The 19,393-nt window shown below is 43.8% G+C and overlaps 2 protein-coding genes across 8 annotated transcripts in view; one reads left to right on the top strand and one right to left on the bottom strand.

The window, feature by feature from the left end:
* AFF1 (ALF transcription elongation factor 1) overlaps window positions 1-4,708 on the bottom strand; it is a 146,834-nt gene extending 142,126 nt beyond the window's left edge. For 4 of the 7 annotated variants that reach the window (XR_014515523.1, XR_014515524.1, XM_083458592.1 and 1 more), the window contains exon 1: window positions 4,361-4,684. The gene's annotated coding sequence lies outside the window, so the exon portion shown is untranslated. Of the gene's footprint in view, window positions 1-4,360 lie in introns of all 7 variants that reach the window. The other 3 variants (XM_083458594.1, XM_083458583.1, XM_083458586.1) reach the window with 1 other exon arrangement.
* Window positions 4,709-12,331: 7,623 nt separating this feature from the next.
* LOC310685999 (uncharacterized protein C4orf36 homolog) lies at window positions 12,332-16,733 on the top strand. Its single transcript, XM_083459157.1, has 4 exons — window positions 12,332-12,473; window positions 13,680-13,810; window positions 14,484-14,641; window positions 16,429-16,733. The coding sequence occupies exons 2-4, from the start codon at window positions 13,746-13,748 to the stop codon at window positions 16,569-16,571; spliced, it is 366 nt and encodes a 121-aa protein (XP_083315283.1). The 5' UTR covers window positions 12,332-12,473; window positions 13,680-13,745; the 3' UTR covers window positions 16,572-16,733.
* The last annotated feature ends 2,660 nt before the right edge of the window (window positions 16,734-19,393 follow it).

Here is a 19,393-nt window from a genome sequence, read left to right as displayed (position 1 = left end):
ACATTGCTACAGATGAAGTGAAATTAGCAAAACAAGCTCACCAATGTTTGCAAAACATTGAGGCAGTTATACCGTTCGTCACTGGACCCAAAGTTTTATTAGGCAACATTTGTCGATATAGGGACACAGGTGGCACTGTGGGTTAAACCACAGAGCCTAGGACTTGCCGATCAGAAGGTCAGCGGTTCGAATCCCCACAACAGGGTGAGCTCCCGTTGCTCAGTCCCGGCTCCTGCCAACCTAGCAGTTTGAAAGCACGTCAAAGTGCAAGTAGATAAATAGGTACCGCTCCGGCGGGAAGGTAAACGGCGTTTCTGTGCGCTGCTCTGGTTCGCCAGAAGCGGCTTAGTCATGCTGGCCACATGACCTGGAAGCTGTACGCCGGCTCCCTCGGCCAATAAAGTGAGATGAGCGCCGCAACCCCAGAATTGGTCACAACTGGACCTAGTGGTGAGGGGTCCCTTTACCTTTACCTTGTTGATATGCTGTTAACTTTACCATTTGACATGCCTAATTTGTAGTTCCAGAAAAACAGTAAAGAGCCTGTGCAAATCCACCCAAATACATATTGTAAAGCACTTTGCAACATCAAGAAGAAGTAAACACAGTAGTAGCAAACAGGATTCTTCTCTGACTCTCTGTCATCACTCAGAGTCCAAGCTAAAATCGGATTTAAGCTTCTTTCCGCAAGTGATGGCAATACAGATGGCAAGACATACAGAAGCCCACATGCCATGAATTTGAAAGAGAAGGAAGCATACTAATTTGCTCTCTAGTGAAATTTAAAATTGGCAACACATCCTCCAAACAAAATAGTTCTTCATGCAACAGGATGGATTTTGTTTGCATATGGCATGCAAATACCCAAAGGGGTTTTTTTGGGGGGGGGGTGTATGCTACTACATTTGCACACCCATTTTGGATACTGGAAACAGATAATGCCCATCAAATGAACTAGTGCATAGGATGGAATGGGGTCTCCTGTACCTTGATGAGAAGGTGGCACAGCTTTTATCATACTTGCAGTACAATAACATCCCTTTTCTACACAACTCTTAAAGATACAGGAGCCCTGGCTGCTATTATTAAGGTTACAGGCGCCCTGGATTCAATGTGTCTGGTCACCCTAAGTCTGCATAATGGATACAAGCCAGTTAAAGTTAAGCACTATCCCTGCATGATCAAAGTGTTGTACAAGCCAACACACACACACACACACACACACACACACACACACACACACAAATAGAGAGAATGAGGGGAAAGGAATGTTTTGATAAAATGAGGCCAGTGTCAGTCGACTGCAATCTTAACCCCATTTACTGGGCAGCAAGACCCATTGAATTCAACAAGACTAAGTTCTGAGTAGACAACAGGACTCTGCTCTGTGAGGCTGAGGGTACGTTATTTCATATGTGGTTGTGGTGGACCTGTAAAAGGGTAAAACTGTATTGGGAAATAATTCGTAATGAATTGAAAACAATGTTCAAAAGTACCAGAGTCCTTTTTGTCGGGGATAATTCAGACGGAAATTCCCAGATGTCAAAAAAGGTTATTTATGTATGCCACTATGGTGGCCCATGTTTGGTTAGCCCAAAAATGGCAAACAAATGAGGTCCCAACTAAAGAAGAATGGCAATTTAAAAGTGATGGAATACGCGCAGCTTACAGACCTAACATATAAAATAAGAGAAGAAGAACATACATTTAATGAATAAAAATGTTTATTGAATATATGGAGGGGGGGATTGTGTACACTTGAAAATGTTGGCAGCATTAAGATAAATTCAACAGCGTAAATAAGTTTAGATGGATGTAATAATGGAATACTGAATGGTTTAGTTTAGGTAAAATATGCAGGGATTTATGTTATGCAAAATGAACCATGGAAAGAGAAGGGAAGTCACTGATATTTTAAGGTTGTTTAAATGAATATTCTAAAATGTAAAACAGGATTTTTTTTTAAAAAAGGACTGTGTTCTATGACGACCAAATACAGTGGAGCCTCGGGTTACGTTGCCTCCAGCTTACGTCACCCTCGACTTGCGACCAGCACAAACCCGGAAGTACCGGAACAGGTTACTATTGGGTTCACGCCGTTCGCACATGCACAGAAGTGCTAAATCGCGCTGCACGCGTGCGCAGACGCAATGCTTTGGGCTGTGTCGTTTTCCAGTTGCAGCAGGGCCTCTGGAACGGATCCCCGCCGTAACCCAAGATTCCACTGTATCCTTTTTTCTAAACCAGATTTTGTTCTGTAAAACAGTCATTCATATTTGCCTCATTTTGTAAAAAAATTCCTCCTCCCTATTTCCATAAAGCAGATGCCGAGCTGTTTTATTTAATTACTTTGAAAGGACTAATGTAAAGATGTCAAGGATTGTACCTTGTACCTGCTGCACAACAAGGCAGATGTTGTACCATTGCGCTCCAGTCTTTCCCAATGCTTTGGTGAGCAAAAAAGTTTTCAGAATACTTGGAAAACATATAACAGACTGTTCCACATGGCGGGAGCCACCACACTAAAGACCCTGCCAATTCATGAATCGGGAAAGTCGACTGAACCCCCATGCCGTAATAAAGCTCTTGATCCAAATGTTCAGAGGATCATCTGTGAATAGCACAATGCACCTCCCATAGGCTTCAGATCAATATTGTGCAGATCCACCTTTAAAAAAAATAAATGTGTGTATACAAATCGTAACTAAATTTGCTACAGATCTAATGGAAATGCATTGCTTGATGCTCCATGGGGAGGCTCAAATCTCAAAATGGGTTATCTGCTCTTTGGCAAGCCTTTGGTCGCTTCTCAGTGAGCAGGTATATTTGAGTCGCTTCTGAATTTTGCAACTTCAAAAAACGTTAAAATTCCTAGTGAGTGAGATGGAGCCTTGGCTGAAGCGAGATTGAACGAGCGGCCTCTAGTGGCCAAAGTTCAATGCAGTTTTATAGAAATGACTTTTTAAAAATAAATGCAGGAAAAACCATTTGTTAACATAAACAACAACTACTACACAACAACAACAACAAAAACCCCGTACCCGTTTCATCTGCTGGTGGATTATTGGAGCTCACTTCAAGCATTCAGCATTATTTTAAGACGGTTTTGCAACACTTTACTACCCCAAGCACAGATTAAAGACCATTTCACAGATTTTGTTTTAAAATGGGTTGAACCAGATTATCCTCAGCGTCCCTTCCAACTCTAGACTTCTATGAATCTGTGTGCAAATACAAAATACTCTAATGTATACATAATAGCCTCAACGTTGGCCATATCTAGACTTGGGACAAACTCCCAGTCCTTCACACACCTCCTGGGGCTCTGGAGCCACACCCCAAAGTTACACAATTGGTTCACACATATATAGGCACACGCCAAATGCTAGATCACTACCCTGTATTACCGTGCAATGTGTGCACCAGAACTGGTCAGCACACTACTATCCAGCCTAGGATATGCCCGTATTTTTTCAGACACACACTGAGTGAAGGAACAAAGGCCATCTTTTTTTATTCAGTTACAGAATATCAAAAACTCTTTAAAACCACAAAAATCAAATGCATAGTGCATATATCTAGACACACAATATAGCAACATCTAATCTTTTCGCAGAGCAACAGTCTGCCATGGCTACTAACCCTGTGGAAAATTTTGAAAAGAGCATTTTAACAGTAACTCATAATTTAGATAGTTTTGGTTGGCTAGTTTAAGGCAAAGGGGATACTTCCATTTGCTAACAAGGCTTGTCCCAGAGGGATGCACGTTTTCTGTTGCAAACGGTTCCGAAGTTTCCAAAGGGGCATAGGGAACATTTAAATAAATAAACAACAACAACAACAAAACAACAACAAAGCATTGAGACAACTGCTCAGCACCCCCCCACCCCGCCCTTCTCCTGGTCTTTCAAACCACCAAAACGCACAGGCAAATCACACACACACACACACACACACACACACACACACAATCATTTGAGGCACTTTCCACCGTTTTGCAGCCTCGACTGACTCGCCCCTGCATTGCTTTTTTAAAAACAACAACAACAACAAGCAATTCCCCAACAGAATCCCACGGCACACACTTTTTGACGGGATTAACGGCTTGACAGCCCGGGAAAACTCTCTGCAAAAAAGCAAAACAACAAAACAACAAACCCAAACTTTTGGATGTTGATGCTGTTTGTTTTCAAAGCGGCACAAACATTGAGTTGATAACCTCCCCACCCCCCTAAATAAATAAATAAATAAAGCGCCCCATAGCTTTTGCAAGGCAGAAATGGACGGCTGCTTGCTTTTGAAAGAGCTTTCTCATTGAGTGCCTTATAGAGTCTAGAGGTAGGGAAATGGACTCTCTCACCTCCGCTACAGCCGTGCAAACCCCATCAGGAGCGAAGAGGGGAGGGGGCCAAGCCTGGACCGGCCTCCCCCTCTAGCAGCAGCAGATGAATAGAGCCAGGAGAGGAGGCTGTGCTCGCTTGCTTTGCTTACTCGCTCGCTTTCTTGCTTTCTTTGCCCTTCATAACCTGTTGCTGCTCCTGCTGCTGCTGCTGCAGCAGCTGCTACAGCCTCATTACACCGGGCAGAGACAGAGAGAGATGCGGGCTGCAAGAGCTGCCCGCGAGATTGGCTGGCCTGAAGCGACAACCAGAGAGCAGCTCCAGGGGCTGCCGGTCCCGCCTCCTTCGCTCTGACCACGCCCCCCTCCGAAGGCGGTCTCCTCCTCCCGCCCCCTCCTCTCCTCTGTAGCCGAAGCGTCTCCGGGAAAACCCGAAGAGCCGGCGGCACTGAAAACCCGGCAAGTCCGTCGGTTCGAGACCCGGGAATTCAACCTGGGGCGCTAAATATTATTCGAATTACAGAAGGCAACCGGGGAGGGTAGTGCGAGACTTAAAACAGCATGCTCCGGAAAGGACACCACTTTCATTAAGCCAGTGATTTTTTTAATGGCATACCCCTAAACATTTTATGAATCTTTGTACTTTTATCCATTTCCTGTATTTATTTTCCCCGAAAATGGTGATTTTCTTGAGTCAAAATGAGAGCACCCCTAAACATTTTTTTAGGAAAAAACAACAACACACTGCATTAAGCTAAGCAAAGTTCACCAGGGGTTAAATCCTGACACTGGTTTTCAGTGTTCAACTTCAGCTCCTGAGCATGTGCAGAATACCCCTTCCTCCCATGAAGCAACCCTACCCGGCTTCAAGAGCAAAGTTTCCAGGTCAAAATAGGTCCCCTGCTTACCAGCTGCTCATGTTGCCCTATCTCCGGGTTTCACACAAAGGCCCAAGGATTTAGCCTTTTTCCTCCGTGTTTCCCCCACTCCAAAGTTTAAACCAGGGTTTCCCAAACTCTGATCTCCAGCTGTTTTGGACTACAACTCCCATCATCCCTAGCTAGCAGGACAAGTCTTCAGGGATGATGGGAATTGTAGTCCAAAAAACAGCTGGAGACCCGAGTTTGGGCAACCTTGGTTTAAACTATCCCCTATTTAAGGTTTCTCTTTTATGAACTGGGAGGTGTAGGGAAGGAAAAAGGCACCAATATGGGCATAGTAAATCTGTTTTAAAAGAAGTAATTAGAAGGTGGCAACTGTGTACTGAACATTAGCTAGAAGGCTGGTCTAAATAAACATTGTTTTTTTAAAAGATGAGCTCAAAAAAGCAAACATCCCCAGCAGTGGCAGATACCACTTGGGTAATGTACACATTAGGGGTCGTAGGTGTTGCTGTGGGTTAAACCACAGAACCTAGGACTTGCCGATCAGAAGGTCGGCGGTTCGAATCCCCGCAACGGGGTTAGCTCCCGTTGCTCAGTCCCAGCTCCTGCCAACCTAACAGTTCAAAAGCACGTCAGAGTGCAATTAGATAAATAGGTACCGCTGTGGCAGGAAGGTAAACGGCGTTTCCGTGCGCTGATCTGGTTTGCCAGAAGCGGCTTAGTCATGCTGGCCACATGACCCGGAAGCTGTATGCCGGCTCCCTCGGCCAATAAAGCGAGAAGAGCATCGCAACCCCAGAGTAGGTCATGACTGGACCTAATGGTCAGGGGTCCCTTTACCTTTTTAATGTACGCATCACTGCTTGCTCCAGTTCCCGTGCTCTCCCACTGCTGGTGTTTGAAGCCAAGTGCGCATGACGTTCGCCACAATCCTTTTGTTGTTGTTTCTTCAGAAACACACCTGGTTGATGAGCTTTCCCTCACAGCAGCTTCCATCCAATTCCAAAATTTCAGCTGCGGTTAGGCTGAGGTGTGTACTTCTGAGGCAGCCATTGCACATGTGCAGGTGTCGGTTTCACTGAATAGCAGTTTGGCTTCAGGAAATCAGGTTGTGCGCATCAGGCGACAACTTCCCCACTCCCTCCCTCTCTGGTGCATGCAGGGGGCTAAAAAAATAAATAAAAGTGACTTAAAATGCAGTATGGGACAAGTAACACTTGCCCAAAAATGGAAAGAAGCAGAAGTCCCAGCAAAGGAAGAATGGATACAAAAACTTATGGAATACAATGGTACCTCAGGTTGCAGACGCTTCAGGTTACAGACGCTTCAGGTTACAGACTCCGCTAACCCAGAAATAGTACCTCAGGTTAAGAACTTTACCTCAGGATGAGAACAGAAATCGTGCAGCGGCAGCAGTGGGAGGCCCCATTAGCTAAAGTGGTACCTCAGGTTAAGAACAGTTTCAGCTTAAGAACGGACCTCCAGAATGAATTAAGTTCTTAACCCGAGGTACCACTGTATGCAGAAATGGCAAAACTTACCGGAAGAATAAGAAACCAAGACAACAAACTTTTTATAAAAGAATGGAAATGGTTTGTTGAATATTTACAGACAAATTGTAAACAGATCAGAACGTTGGCAGATTATTGTAATAACCTGCAGTTTTATAAGGGTATATATTTAAAGTAGATGAATAAATGAGCAAATTAAGTTAATTTGGATATGCAGGAAATATTAAAAATAAATTTAAGGAACCGCAGAAAGAGGGGGAAGGAAGTCAAGTTTTGAAATGTTAAAATGATTGTGAAGTTGGTGAAATGTATAAACTTGAAAAGTATAAATATTTTTTTTAAAAAAATGCAGTGTGGGAGGCACCACTGTATACAATTATGTATTGTGTGTACACATGTCTGCTGGTTCAGGAAGAGGGACAACCAAACTCTCTATCTCTCTCTCTCTCTCTCTCTCTCACTGGGCACTTGGAAATGGAGATGTTGCTATTTGTGTATTAACAAACTTGGCCAAGTGAGTTATGGAGACTTGATTTATTGGTTGAATATCTAACAGTGCTTCCAAACAACATGTATATTGAGCATTCATCCTGATTATTATTTTTTTGCAGGGAGATTAGACAGCTTTGGTTGTTTAACTAAAGTTCATTCTGATTTGTTTACAGGGTGGTTAGATGACCTAACAAAAATTAAAACCCAGGTGTCATCCCGCACTTTCCGGTGGTGTTTTCCCTTCGCATTCCTTATTGCAAAAGGTAACTGATTTTTAAAACTGTTTTCTGCTTTTCTCTATAGGTGCGTGAGAGGGAGAATGGGTGCTGAGAGAGACTCCTTTGGATACTGCTGAGGACAGTCTGTGTCAGCATGATCTGTCTGAAGTGAAGAAGATAGAAGGTGATACCTAAAATACAGTGGTACCTCAGGTTAAGTACTTAATTCGTTCCAGAGGTCCGTACTTAACCTGAAACTGTTCTTAACCTGAAGCACCACTTTAGCTAATGGGGCCTCCTGCCGCTGCTCACAGCCGGAGCACAATTTCTGTTCTCATCCTGAAGCAAAGTTCTTAACCCGAGGTAATATTTCTGGGTTAGCGGAGTCTGTAACCTGAAGCATATGTAACCTGAAATGTATGTAACCTGAAGCGTATGTAACCTGAGGTACCACTGTAGGGAGAAAATTGTGCTCTAAATAAGGAACAAAGTGAATAAACATGAGATTGTAGATGTTAAGTTGTGGGTGAACATATCAGACGACACAGCGATTCTTCAAACAGCTCTTGTTTATTCACAGGCCAGAACAGAACTGAACTGAAGGGTTCAGTCAGCCTGCTTATATAGAGCTCCAGTACAACGTTACTGTAACATCTTTCTAAAACTATCCAATCACTGAACGTCACTTTCGATCCTTCATTTGCATAACTATCTACAGTATCCCCCTGCTGGCCAAGGGTGAGAACTTCAGTACATAACAGTAGATATGTTCTTCCCAGTTATATGTTTATGAAAGCAAAGCTGTTTTGAAAGTAAAGTTCTCTTGAATATAAAGAGTCTGGACATTGCATATCATCAAAATATATATACACAACATCTACTGTATTTAAGGCAACCTGTTGGAAGGCTAGAATAGCTTCGGTATTTCCAGGTTAAACCCCCTGCTTTTAACAGCTTTCTTTTCATAGAGCCAGCTATGAAGAGATGCTGAAGGCAGCAATATTTTTGGGATGTGTCAACAGCGTGATACATAATTTAAAATGTGTGCTTGCTCAGAGCAGCAAAGTTACTCAAATATGTCTTCCGTTAGGAATTTCAGCCTCCCTTTCCAGCTGGGATGAGGCGCCAGTTTGGACAATGTTATGCCCTTTGTTGGAACAGCACTGGGAACAAAACAAATCCATCTCTTGGCTTACTTCAAAGATTTCACTGGCACAACTTGGGGCCGACAGAAATTTTGAACGTTCTGTTCCATTAGGTTGACAGTCTCATTCTCATCTCTCTCTTTCTCTTCAGCACCCTCACCTCAAGCTACATGCATGCAGGGCAGCAGACTGAAAAGCAAATTGACAAAGCCGGTTTTGTGGGGATCTCAATCATAGCAAGCAACAAATGGATCCACGCTGCTGTGTTGTATGGGCACAACTGGCCACCCTGCTTGGCAACAGTTGGAGCTCAAACCTGTCTCAAAACCATCACTCCATCCAAGCACAAGCGAAGTATCAGCAAAGCTCAAGGAGAAATCCCAAGGTTTGCAGAACTATAGAAAATCCTTGCAGGGGATTCCCAAATCCCTTTCTTTAAACCTCCCCCCTAAAAAACATGAATACTATTGGCCCAAAAATGGAAGCAAGAAGAACTACCAACATTAGAAGAATGGAAGATGAAATTGATGGACTACGCAGAATTAGACAAGCTAACCAGAAGGATCCGAGACCGGCGGGACCAGAGTTTACCGAAGACTGGACTAAATTTACGGAATATCTGAAAAGTATTTGTGACGATCAGATTACGTTTGTAGGACTACAAGAAATTCTGTGAGAACTTAAGAAATATTGTAAAAATGGAAAGGGAGAAATGATTTGTTAGAAAATGTAAAGGCAATATTAAGTTAAGAATTGCAGGAGAAACAATCAAGACGGAAGACTATCAGAGATGCTGAAGGAAGTCCAAATAAGGATATATGTATAATAATTTGTGTGGTATGTCTTTAAAAATTTTGTATGCTAAAATTAATAAAAATATTACAACCCCCCCCCCCACACTCCATAAATGTGTTAGAAGTGTTGAAGGGTATAAAAAGGGTTTTTGATGGGAAGTGGAATAGTCTGCGTGGCTAGAACATTTTATTTAATTGCCTTAAGATCTCCAGAAGAGGCTCTTCCACGTCCTGCTGCTGGAAAAAGTTCGCAATGGGGTGGGGGTGGGGAGGTGGGATACAGCCCTATCACTTTGGATCATCTACCTTTATTTCTATACTTTGAAGATTTTTTTTTTAGATGATATGATACTTTATTTAGAATTCAACTTTAGCAAAGAAAATAAAAACCCCCACAGTAGTTGCTACCTCAATTCCTTTACAATTAACCAATTTTAATAATATATAAATAGTAATATTTTTTTTAACATAACATCACTTTTAACTTACTGAGGTTTTCATATTACACTTTTATCTTTTTATCTCTTTCTTAACATATCAAAAAGAGAAAGACCAAGAAGGGAAACACAAAGAAAGAAAAAAGAAGAGAAAGAAGGAGAAGGAGAAGGGGGAGGGAGTGAGCGGAAGGGAGAGAGGAAAAAGAAAAGAAAAATAACACAAAACAAAACAAACATATTTGGCTTCCGATTAGACTCATTGTATTATTATTTCTACAATTTTTTCTCACACAGTTCCAAATTATTGTATTTCTTTCTTTGTTTCTGTCAGATATCAAAAAACATTAAGTTTGTTGTTTTACAAGGATCATTCTATTTCTGCCAGGAGATATTTGTTATTGTATTGCTTTTCCAAATACTCTTTAAAGATCTAATTCTCCCTGAAGATTATCTTTTGAGGTTTACCTCTGCACGGGGCCGGCTTACCCATAGGGGCTAGGGGTGCGGGGCGCCCGGGCGCCAGGCTCTCAGGGATGCCAGGCCGAGAGTCCGGGGTCAAGATTTGAAGAGCCAGTCCGGGGACTGAAGAGCCAGGCCAGCCGACAGCCGCTGCCGAGTGGAGCAGAGCCCGTTGGAGTGCCGCAGGCTTTTCTGCTGTGGGCACCGAGGCAGCCAGCCACCCTCCTCATTGAGAGGCCCGCCCAGCACACACATGCTGCACACATTAGGCGTGCAGCTTCCCTCCCAAGCCTCTGTGGGGATTGCTCTCTTCCTTTCACCCACCGTGGCAAGGGAGAGAGTTGTGTGTCCCCCAAAAGCTCAACAACTCTGAGCTGCCCCCATAAAGAAGCCTAACAACTTTGGCTGCTGCCTCCCCCCACAAAAAATGGGGGTGCTGGGCAGTTTTTTGCACCCCGCCGCTCAATATTCTATAGATGGCTCTGCCTCTGCACTCCCACTAACGTTAAGGGAGTAGCAATGAGATACAGGACCTTCTCAGTGGTGACCTGAGGCCTGGCCCACCCATGAGCAGTGGCATAGCGTGGGGGGTGCAGAGGGGGCCGGCCGCACCGGGTGCAACATCTGGGGGGGGCGCTCCACGGGTTAGGGGGTGCAAAATCCACTGGTTAGAGGGCTCAAATTACTTGCCTTGCCCCGGGTGCTGACAACCCACGCTACGCCGCTGCCCATGAGGCAAAGTGCGGCAACTGCCTCAGGCGGCAGGATCTACAGGGGCAGAAGGTCCGGCCTCCAAGGAATGTATCGCCTGCTGCTGCCGCTGCCGCCACTGTGGCAGCAATGGCTGCCACACACTTCTTGGAGTCCAGATTTGCTGCCTCCTCAGCAGCCCTTCCCCAATGGCGCCTCTAATGCCAATTTGGAGGCGCTGATGGCCTCCTTCTATCCCTAGGGGGGGGAAATGGCAGAGGAACCCACCCTCTGTGATTCAGAGCAGACCGCATTCTGCCCCATGTACAACCTTCCCACTTTAACTATTGGGTAAGATTGATTTTATTTCCCACCTGCCTCTTATTCCTGGAGTATATCTTCACTCCCCACTTGTTCCCTGGTGGGGTAAAAGCCATTTCATAGTTTACCTCAGGTGCCAAAATGTCTGGTGGGAAACCCAGACTATGGAATGCTCTCTCCAGGGAGATTGGCCAGGCGATTATTTTGTTATCTTTCTAGCACCAGGCAAAATCCTTTTTTATTATCCCAAGACTTTTGTTAAATTCCTAATCCTTGATGTAAGTAATTTCATGCTGCCTTTATCTGAAATGTGTGCTGCATATATTTTTATCTGTCTATCTATAGTTCGTGTATCGATTGCATTTTGCTTTTATGTGTTTGTAAAGCCGCTCGGAGGGAAAACTTTTTTTCTTCAGAACAATCCACAACAAACAAATAGACAAGCAATACTAACATCAGTCAGAGGATCCGGGTGGCGCTGTGGGTTCAATCACAGAGCCTAGGATTTGCCGATCAGAAGGTTGGTGGTTCGAATCCCTGCAATGAGGTGAGCTCCCGTTGCTCGGTCCCTGCTCCTGCCAGCCTAGCAGTTCGAAAGCACCTCAAAGTGCAAGTAGATAAATAGGTATCGCTCTGGTGGAAAGGTAAACCATGTTTCCGTGCGCTGCTCTGGTTCGCCAGAAGTGGCTTAGTCATGCTGGCCACATGACCCGGAAGCTGTACGTCGGCTCCCTCGGCCAATAAAGCGAGATGAGTGCCGCAACCCCAGAGTCGATCACGACTGGACCTAATGGTCAGGGGTCCCTTTACCTTACTAACATCAGAACACTATAAATCATTGGTCATTAAACATCAGTAGATTCCATTTATGTTGTTTGGCAAAGTGGAGTCTCAAATACTGTAAATCTTGGTAACCTCGCCCCAGTTTTCTAGGGAAATGTATGACAAAGTAATAAATACACCAATATCAGTTTGTAGTATCGCCTCAGTTTATTTTAGCATATTTGCCTCCAGCCATATGCCTTACAAATACAATACTCTTTATTACATCAGAAGCAAACCTGTGGGAAATGTCAGAGGCAACAGGACAGGCTTGAGGTCAAAAATTAAGGTCCTCACGAGAAATGGACCTGTGAGGGGGAAGAGAAAGTTACTAAGCTGGCCATCATTGATTATGAAAAAAGTGAGTAGCAAACACAACAGGGAACCATTATTGCCAACCCAGCAGGAAAATTAATTAAGCTATTTATAATACATGACAGACTTTTGTTCATTGTTTTATACAGACCCCAAGTGCCTTTATAATTATAATCCTAAACACACTTTAGGGAGCAAGTTCCACTGAATATAGTGTTATAGGAAAAATGGGGTTTGGCTTTTGCTGCCCAGCTCTTCAAGGGACTGAGTCCCCTAAGTCAGAGAGGAACTTTTTAATAGTTACCCAACCCCTTAGCCAAAGACCAGTCAAAGAGTCATACACACGTCTCCTGTCTGCCAAGATAACTGACAATATTTTACTGATTGCATTACCTGGCCACCTTTTGAGATGGTAATTACTTTAGTTCTAGAATCCAGGTCACAGGCCTACCCTATTCATACACAAAATATGCTCTTAAGGCAGGATTTGAAGAATTTGTAAGTGAAAAGAACTACTGGGAAAGGTTTTTCCAAGATATTTCCTTCCCAGAGGAAATGTTTGGGGTCATGAAGAATCAAGATGGCTTCAGGATTACTCTCCTGCGCTATTTGAGACATGTGGTTTAGATACTTAATGTATGTGTGTTTTACCTTGTGCACATTTATTCTATATTTGAGACCTTAGAATTCTTATAACAACTGCACGATCTGCTTTTGAGTAAATATATTTAGGATTGCAGTGTAGGGCACCTACAAAGCTGTCTTACAACAGGAGTAGGAAACTGTTCTCAATGTTAGAGCCACACTCCCTCTTGCTGGGGTGGGAGAGGGGCAACAGTTGAGACACACCATTCTCCCCCAACTCATTTAATATCCCCAGCAACACTGTGAGGCAGCTTAGGCCAAGAGGCAACAACTAGCCCAATGTCATTCAGTGAGATTCATGGCGAAGTGGGAATTTGAAGTGCCTGGCCTATATATTAACTTCCATTCTTTCTTGTACGTATTGTATAGCACAATGCTAGCTTCCCCACAACTTGCCTCTGAGAAAATTATAGTTCACCTCGAGATGGACAGACCATGTAGGTCCTGCCATGTCCCAATACACAATTTGTTGAAAGCTTTTTCATTTGCAAGGAAGTTGGGTGACTCTGGCGGGTCATTAACGCTATAATCACCACTTACTAAAGCTAGTTGCAGCTTCTTTCCCGCCCTTGCATGGATAGATGTTCCACTTATTTTTCTATTACAGGTGAGCACAATAGGATATCCATCTGTTTCTGAAGTGCAGGTGTAAACACAGCACCATCCACCCATCATGGAATTTGATTTTCACAGGAAGAAGAAAAGAGAATCTGTCTTGAAAGACAGTGGTTATAAAGTGTATGTATTTTTCACTGCATTGTTCAAATAGAGTTCCTTCTATCTTAAAATCTTCAGAGACATGTACAGATTGGAACAGGATAACTATCCTTTCCGGGCTGCTGGACACATTTGGAATCTTGACAAATGTCTGTGGTCACCAGTCACAAACTGGCTGCTGTGGGGAGGTGACACAACACAGAATGGGTGGCACACCTAAAAGAGCAGAAAAAGAGAGAGGACCACAAAATGATGTGGGCAAACCCCTCCCATTAGCACACACCTCCATCAATGGGAAAAAGACACCTAGGTCAGTCACTGTTGCACTCACACACAGAAAAGGTTTTTTTGCAACTCTGTTCTGCTTGGAACAGAAGGGAGAATGGGTGTCCAATCTTGGCATTCAGTGAAATGTGCGTATGCTTTAAGGAGAGGTGTTCAGCGTGGACAAAGTCAAGCAAACAGGAATGGAACAGGGGGAGCAAACAGTCTTTCCGCCCTGTACATTATGGATTTTTGAGGAGATATTGAGTGAAGCCTTTTGCAGATGCCATATTAGGCAACTGGCAGGGATTTCCCTCTGGTGGCGAAAGCAACAGAGGAAGAGGAAAACCAATTTAGGCACAATTTTATATGCACTTTTTGGAATTCCCTTGCCAAATGCATACCTCTAATTGTAATGCTGACATTTCAGGCACAACCGTTTTGAATTTGCTGAACTAACAAGGCGTTTGTTGCAAGCATCTGCAGAAAAGATCAGCAACCCTCTCCATCATGACATCTGTTGGGGCTCTCCCTTCCACCTGAGGCCTGTGAAAACTATTTTGAAAGCGCCCATCCCTTCTGTACAAGGTACATACGTGGACTTTGTGGACCGGAGGGTGCTGGGGTTTCCTTCTTAATTTAATTGCTTACTCAACACAGAATTAATATGTGGAATTTACTGCTAGGAGAGGGCCATTGGTTTAATTCCATAGTCTATAGACCTACCTTTAATCTAAACACACATTCAGTGACCTCTTCCTTAATTTTGTACCATATTCATTTGCAAAAGAACTTTAAATATTCAGTTACAGGCAGTGGTGAGAAAACAAAGTTGTGTTTTTATCTTAAATTTGGGATAGGCACTTTTATCTGGGCCTGATAGTCTTACCAAATTCTTCTTCTTTTTTTAAGTTTGCAAAGTTTGTATCAAACATGTACATAGGGTGTAGACATACATATTTGTATGCAATGCTACAATAGATCGAACTGGGAAGTGGTGCAGTGGTAAATTCTGAAGTGTACAGGGGTGTTCAAGCATGATACCCTGCGCAGTTGCTTTTCCATAGCCTCACGACCAGGGCCAAATGGGAAATGCATGACCTGGCAAAAGTTGGTGACTGGTCTACTGCAGGGGTTGCCATTGTGGTACCCTCTAGATGTTGTGGATTAGCAAGCATGGCTAGTGATCTAGGGCGATAGGAGCATGTGCCACCTTGGCTACCAGCTGGTGTAATGTACTTTGGGCTGGGGAGACCTTGGCTCACATCCCTGATTCACAGACAAAGGGGTCATGTGCCAGGACAGACACCTGACCTCCCCAGGTTTGCAACACTGGCAAATAGGGTTCTAGATCACTTTTGCTGTTATAAAGAAGAACTGTAGATGCCATTTCCTGCATTATAAACTGTAGATGCCAGTTCAGCGGCCAAGTTGCTCACCATGGAAAGATGGTCAATTCTGCACTGGTTGCCAGTTAGTTTCCAGGCCAAATTCAAAGTGCCGATTTTGACCTATAAAGCCTTAAAAAGCTCAGGGCCACAATACCTCAAGGACCGCCTCTCCCCATATGAACCTGCCCAGATCCTGCATTCATCACCTGAGGTCCTTCTTTGTGTGCACAAGAGGTCTAGAGCAGGGGTCAGCAAACTTTTTCAGCAGGGGCTGGTCCACTGTCCCTCAGGCCTTGTGTGTGTGGGGGGGGTGGACTATATTTTTTTGGTGGGGGGAACTATATTTTGGAAAAAACTATATTTTGGAAAAAATAATAATGAACGAATTCCTATGCCCCACAAATAACCCAGAGATGCATTTTAAATAAAAGCACACATTCTGCTCATGTAAAAACACTCTAATTCCCAGACCGTCCGTGTGCCGGATTTAGAAGGCAATTGGGCTGGATTTGGCCCCCAGGCCTTAGTTTGCCTACCCATGGTTTAGAGGGTGGCAAACAAGAATGGACATTTTCTGCGATTCCCCTTTGTGGAATTCTGTCCCCAGGGAGGCTCGCCTGGTACCATCATTACATATCTTTAGGTGCTAGGTAAAAATGTTTCTCTTGAGTCAGGCATTTGGCTGATTAACATCCTATGGCCTTTTAAATGAGGGAGGCTATGTGTTTAGTTTGGTTTGGTTTTTGTTATACTATGTATTTTTTTTAAAGTTGTGAATTGCCCTGTGATCTTTGGATGGAGGGCAGCATACACAATTTGATGATGATGATGATGATGATGGATTGCCATCAGCCCTGTGGCCAACATAGCCAATAGTGAAGAACAATTAGAATTGTAGTCCATCAACTCCTGGTCTACATGTCTAAAGAATTGTGTTTCTATGAGAATCCTGTTCCATTCTTCTCTTTTGTTTCATAATCTTAGCAATAGAATTCAACAGGATTTTACAACGCCAAAGACTTGAGAAGATTGAACTTCACTGCAAGTTAGCACAGCAAGTGGAGTCCGAACTGAAACGTAGGATCTATTTGGCAAGGAGACCACTGCCACCAAGTGGTCCCAACTAGGTCTGACTCATGTTTATGGTGATTATATCAACCGTAGAGAAGCTATTCACCACATCAGTGCACAAACTGAGCAGGCTAACAAAGGGCTTTCCGCAGCCTTAATAAGATCATGTGTATCTTAGTAACATAATTCAAATTATTAAAAACAGAGTTGGGAAACCAGTCTTGAATGCCTAATGGTGGTCAATGCAGGGAAGGCAGGACAAAGAACAATGCTATGGTCCTGGTCAGATGTAATGATAAGTAATGGTTTATAAATGCATGCATGAGCTTTTGGCTCACTTGCTCCTTCTTCCGCTGCTCTTCCAGCTGCAAGGAAGAGATGGGAAGGCTTCACGTACCATTTCCCCTAACCACAGTTAGTGGAATGGGCTGCTTCATGCAATCTTCAACAGCAGGGATGGGCAGGGGCATTTTTGCAGCCCAAGGGCCACATTCCCATCTGGGTGACTTTATGAGGGTCATATGCCTGTGGGGGGCGGGGCAGAGGGGAAAGTGGGAGGGGCAACAGGTGTGAATTTTGCCTTTGGAGAATAGCCTAGTTTGTACAAACACTCATTTACCCCCTTCATCCAGAAAGGCAAGAGGCGTTATTAGAGTTCATCCCAGCCAGACAAAAGCACTTGGGGTGCAAAATGGAGCCAGTGAGAGATATGTCCTAGGGAAAGTTCTGAGGGCCACATGAAGAGAAGTAGAGGGCCAGATTTGGCCCCAGGCCTGACACCCCTTACCCCTGTTGGAACAGCAAACTGCACACCGTAAAGAAAGTTGATCTGGTCTGCTCAGAAGAATTGCGTAGGGTTGGGGGTGACCCAGGGAAGCCATGAAAACATTACCCACTTGATCATTCAAGCCCCAGAATTTATCATCACCATATTGCCATAATTTTATTAGCTGGGTGTGCTGTGCCTTTGATTTAAACAATTTTTCTTATATCAGTGACTTTAGATAGCAATACTTTTAAAACAGGCTAATAATGATATTCAAAATATTACAAGAAAGCGAGGACTTCAGTAAAACAGAGCCCTATTTTCCTCTATTCAACCTTCTAAGGGCCAAATGGGCAGGGCCTGGGACAAAGTGGGGGCAATATAAAAGTCTTACCTTTGATACAAATAAACGAGGCATTTGCTTTGTGTGGGCTCCACCTCCTCTTCCAGCCATCCCTGTCCTCCAGTCATGACCTTTTTCTAGTATGGTATTTGCAGCCAAAAGTAAAAAATCCATTTTTTGAAGCCCACCCCACAGATCCAGATCTTGCAATCATGATTAGGGCAAACAAGATGTGACATTTCCCCCATAGCTTAGCATTGCACAGCTGACCGACGTTAAAATAATTTGCTGTCTTGGGGAGCCTGAGCCAGATAGGGGATAGGGGCTTAAAAATGGACCCCCTACAATAATGGAAACTAGGCAGCTGCTACTTGCAATGGGAATAAAGGTCCCATTGGTGCCAATGCAAGTTTTCTTCCCATTGTGTGTAACAATTTGGGAGCCTCTCATTTCAATCAGGATCATGCCGGGAGTAAAGGATTAAAGTAACCTCCTGCTGGGCCACAATCCTGATAGACCGGGACATTCGCAGGGAAACCAAAATGCTTGTTTACAAAGCTATTGTACTACCAACCTTATGCACAACCACTTATAAACGCCATCTCCAACTCCTCGAAAGATTCCATCAAAGGTGTCGCCAAACATTTTTTACACATCACTGGGGAAGACAGGCAAACTAATATCAGTGTAATGGAAGAAGCAAAGATCACCAGTGTTGAAGTAATGATTCTTCAACTTCAACTTCGTTGGGCTGGCCATGTTGTGCGGATGCCTGATGATCGTTTTCCAAAGCAACTACTCTATTCCGAACTTAAAAGTGTAATGGAAAGTGTAATGCTGGTGGTCAACTAAAGAGGTTCAAACACTCTCTCAAGGCAAATCTAAAAAAATGTAGTATAAACACTGACAACTGGGAAACACTGGCCTGCGAGCTCCAGTGGGAGAACAGCCTTTACCGAAGGTGTTATGGACTTTAAGACACTCAAACTTAGGATGCAAGGGAGAAACGTGCTAAGAGGAAGGCACGCTTGGCAAATCCACACCACGATCAACTCCCACCCGGAAACCAATGTCTCCACTGTGGAAGGATGTGTGGATCCAGAATTGGCCTCCACAGTCATTGTTAAAACCGTGTTTATGGAAGACAATCTTACTCGCCTATGAGTGATCGCCAAAGAAGAAGAAGATAGCTTAGAATCCTCAGCACTCACCATTTCGCAAAAATCAGCTATGCAATGTCGTTACATGACAAATGTCAAATCTCGTTTGGCCCTAAGTTAATCTGATTAGTAAGGGCTTGCTGAGGTAGTCAATGGCAACAGGCATTCTCTGTGTGTGCTGTTGTTACCTATTAACAATTCCCAGTAAAGGTAACCTGATGGGATGAACTTCAGCAGTTCCTAGCACTCAACTGCAAAGGAGAAGACTGGGACTAACGTGGAAAGAGGATGGCAAACAACTCAAGTGGCATCCCATATACTAACAACGGAACAAGCAGCAATACAGACGGGCAAGATTATGGAAGTACAATATATGATCTGGCTTTTCCCATTGTGATAGCAATTATCACGGGTTTTATGCTGTTCTCCATGGGTTGCGCTACAGATATGAAGAAGATGTGGGGCCACATCAAGAGGCCATCGGGCATCGCTGTGGGGATGGTGTGCCAATTTGGGCTGATGCCTCTGACAGCCTATATTTTGGCTATCAACTTCCCTGCAAAGTCAATCTACACGCTTGCCATCTTTATCATTGGCTGTTCCCCTGGA

The sequence above is a fragment of the Podarcis liolepis genome (genome assembly GCF_965112155.1).
Source record: "Podarcis liolepis genome assembly, chromosome: 9".
Taxonomy (NCBI): Eukaryota; Metazoa; Chordata; class Lepidosauria; order Squamata; family Lacertidae; genus Podarcis; species Podarcis liolepis.
The sequence above is the reverse complement of the archived record's forward strand: the minus strand, read 5'-3'. Positions and strand labels throughout refer to the sequence as shown.

What these genes read in the sequence shown, in the direction of transcription:
- LOC310685999 (XM_083459157.1), top strand. Translation starts at nt 13,746, where the DNA reads ATGGAATTTGATTTTCACAGGAAGAAGAAAAGAGAATCTGTCTTGAAA. An exon ending in AAAGACAGTGGTTATAAAGT is followed by an intron (nt 13,811 to 14,483) that starts GTATGTATTTTT and finishes CTGACATTTCAG; the next exon opens with GCACAACCGTTTTGAATTTG. An exon ending in GCCCATCCCTTCTGTACAAG is followed by an intron (nt 14,642 to 16,428) that starts GTACATACGTGG and finishes TCATAATCTTAG; the next exon opens with CAATAGAATTCAACAGGATT.